This window comes from Octopus bimaculoides, chromosome 21 (assembly GCF_001194135.2).
Source record: "Octopus bimaculoides isolate UCB-OBI-ISO-001 chromosome 21, ASM119413v2, whole genome shotgun sequence".
In the NCBI taxonomy this organism is placed as follows: Eukaryota; Metazoa; Mollusca; class Cephalopoda; order Octopoda; family Octopodidae; genus Octopus; species Octopus bimaculoides.
In genome coordinates this window covers 32,649,356-32,652,352 of record NC_069001.1, presented here as the reverse complement: position 1 = coordinate 32,652,352, position 2,997 = coordinate 32,649,356, and the positions used below count along the sequence as shown (strand labels likewise).

Genomic DNA, 2,997 nt, shown 5'->3' with positions numbered 1-2,997 from the left:
TTTCTTGCTTGCAATTTTGCCTCCTTTTATCATGTTGCTGTCATTCTAGAAGTTGACCATATTTCTGATTTGTCGTCCCCACTAGTCCACTCCCCAATAAATTTACTTGTTTTTTTGTTTTTTTTTTTCTGTTTCTGGGTTTTTAATTTTTAATTAGTTGAGAAGCAGGTGAACATGCAGGCAATAAGGTGGTGTTGTTGTTGTTGGTTGCTGCTGCTGCTGTTTGTCTAGCAAAGATATACATGAAGCCGAAACTGTAAAATGTCATTTATACGGAGTGAATGATAGCATTAAGTACAAAAATTACAGAAAAGCAATTTTTCAAAGATATTTCAGAACTCATACCAACATAGCACGATATTATTATTATTATTATTAATGTCTCATACTATATTTAAAAAAATAAAATTAAATTAAATTAAAAACTAAAACAAATAAGCAAATATCCTCCCCCCACACACACATATACCTATGGAAATATACACACATATATATACACAAACACATATATCCACACACACATGTATATGTAAACACACACATTCATATGTATATTTAAACAGACATACATATATGTACATATATTACACACACACACACACACATACATATTCATATATATATACACAAATACATATTCATATATATATAAACACACACACACACACAAAGTAAAATCTATAATAAAAGATTTATGAAATAAGGAAATAGAATTGTAGTAAGTACTGATTCCTTCAGAAGTACAGCAGACATTCTTCCATTGTCACTTCAGTTTAAAAAATTGTAAGTGTGGATGGGTGTATATCATATATGACACATACATATGAATGTGTGTGTGTGTGTGTGTATATACATACATATATATATATATATATATATATATATATATATATATATATATATATATATGTGAATGTGTATGAAAACATAAATGCAATCCGAGCCATATTTTGATTTTTATATATCAATATTTAAGTTTTATTCTTGCTACTGTTACGGTTTAAAAAAAAAAAAAAACCCAAAATAAACATTAAAAAAAAAAGAAATAAAGAAAAAGTAATGGCAAAAACAGAAAAAGAAATAATTCAAAAGGTTAAATAAATGTAAGAATTTGGGTTGGTTGAAGACGAAAGAATCCAAGAATTCCATTGATGGCTTCAAGTAACGAAATAGTTTCTTCCCGCCAATAGGATTAACTTTGCATATTTATTTTTCCTTTTCAATAGCCACTAGTTATATAAGGAAGAATGTTTGTATGTATGTGTGTGTGTGTGTATAATAGCACTGACTCACACAAAAACGCAAGAGTATGTATGTATATTCACACATACACAAGATTATGCATGTATACTGGCGTTCACATTCTCTTTCTTTCTTTCTGTCTGTCTCATACACACACACACAGACACACACGCGCATGCATACACTAACAGTCACTCAAGAGGATGACAGTCTATTCACATCCGCATATGCACACATGCAAAAGTTTGACTGTAAATTCACATCCATGCATTCACAAACATATAGACACATCAGAACATGTGTGTTTATTCACAAACGCATATACATGCGTGTATATTCGCATTCATACACACACACAAACACACAAAGTTATATGTGCTGCGTTTGGAGTTTTGTTGGTGCTTATTAAAATTTCACCTAAGATTCACCCCGCTCTCTCTCTCTCTTTCTCTCGCTCGCTCGCTCTCATATTGTGCAATTCTGATTCTTTAGGTGGGATGAGTAGTAAAAGACTATCAATATCCCACCCCCACCCCACCTAATTTGTTCAAAATTTCTTATTAAAAATAATAACAATAATAAATGAATATAATAATGACATTAATTGTAATAATAATATTAATTATAATAATAATCATAATAATAATAATAATAATGGTAATCATCAGAACAAACAAAGGTAAAAGTTTGTTATATTCCTTATTTCTTGTTTATGTAGCACCACCACCATCTCTGGTCACCATCGTCATCACCGCCATCATCGTCATCATCATCATCACCACCACCACCACCACTATCATCACCACTATCACTAAAACAGACTGTGATGATATAAATATCTTATTTTCGTCATTGGTTAGTTTTTTACAAGTAGCAGTCTTCAGAGTTGCTTTGTCTTTTCGTCTTCTGTTTTCTTTTTTATCTTTCCTCACCATTTTTTTTTTCCAGTTGGTTATTTGTTTTTTATTTTTAAATATATTTGCTTTTTTTTTTCTTTCCTTTTTTCTTTCTTTCTTTCTTTTTTTCTTTCCTCGTCCATTTTGTCTCCTTGTTCCATTTGTCGTTATAAGAAAAAAAGGGAGGAGAAGATAGAAAGGAAAAGAAACAGGAGGAGTTTGGTTTAAAAAAAAAAACAACCAAAAAACCAAAAGAAACCCTCGAACGGATTCCTCAAATCGTCATCGTTCATGACAGTCAAACAAACTGCTGTTAAAGAAACGGATTGCTGGGTTGATTTGGTTGCTGTATACCAGGCTGTAGAGGTGTATTAAATGGAATGAGGGGTCTTGGGAGCACATCAGCGTTGTTCACCGAGGTGAAACTCTGTTGTTGAGACTGCTGCATTTGACGCAGGGGCACTCGGGCTGTAGATTGTTCAAAGGGGTTCGTTCCACTTCCGGTAAATGGGTTGGTGCCTAAAAAGGACGAAATAAAGCAAAAGAAAAGAAAAAAAAAAAGAAAGAAAGAAAATTATATTAAAAAAATTCTTTTTTTTTTGTGGAATGGAAAGAAAGAAAGAAAAACAACTTTTTGTTGTTGTTGCTGTTGTTAAACAATCTTAAAAATAAATGTTTAAAATAATTACTTATTTTAATATTACTAATTGACCTCAATTAGTATTTGACAATGTGAGAGAAGAAAAAAGTAGATGAAAATAATATCCACAAATGATACAAAAAACAAAACAAAAAGCAATTAATATAATTAATGTTTTCAAATTTTGGTACAAGGCCAACAATTTTAGGGGATGACTAA

At 31.1% G+C, this 2,997-nt stretch overlaps 1 protein-coding gene across 8 annotated transcripts in view; it reads right to left on the bottom strand.

Moving 5' to 3' along the window:
• Positions 1-106: 106 nt before the first annotated feature.
• LOC106882013 (epsin-2) overlaps positions 107-2,997 on the bottom strand; it is a 102,038-nt gene continuing 99,147 nt past the window's right edge. For all 8 annotated transcript variants that reach the window (XM_014932556.2, XM_014932561.2, XM_014932559.2 and 5 more), the window contains one exon: positions 107-2,657. In XM_014932556.2, coding sequence (XP_014788042.1) covers positions 2,452-2,657 — 206 coding nt within the window. In that variant the 3' untranslated portion in view covers positions 107-2,451. The remainder of the gene's footprint in view (positions 2,658-2,997) is intronic.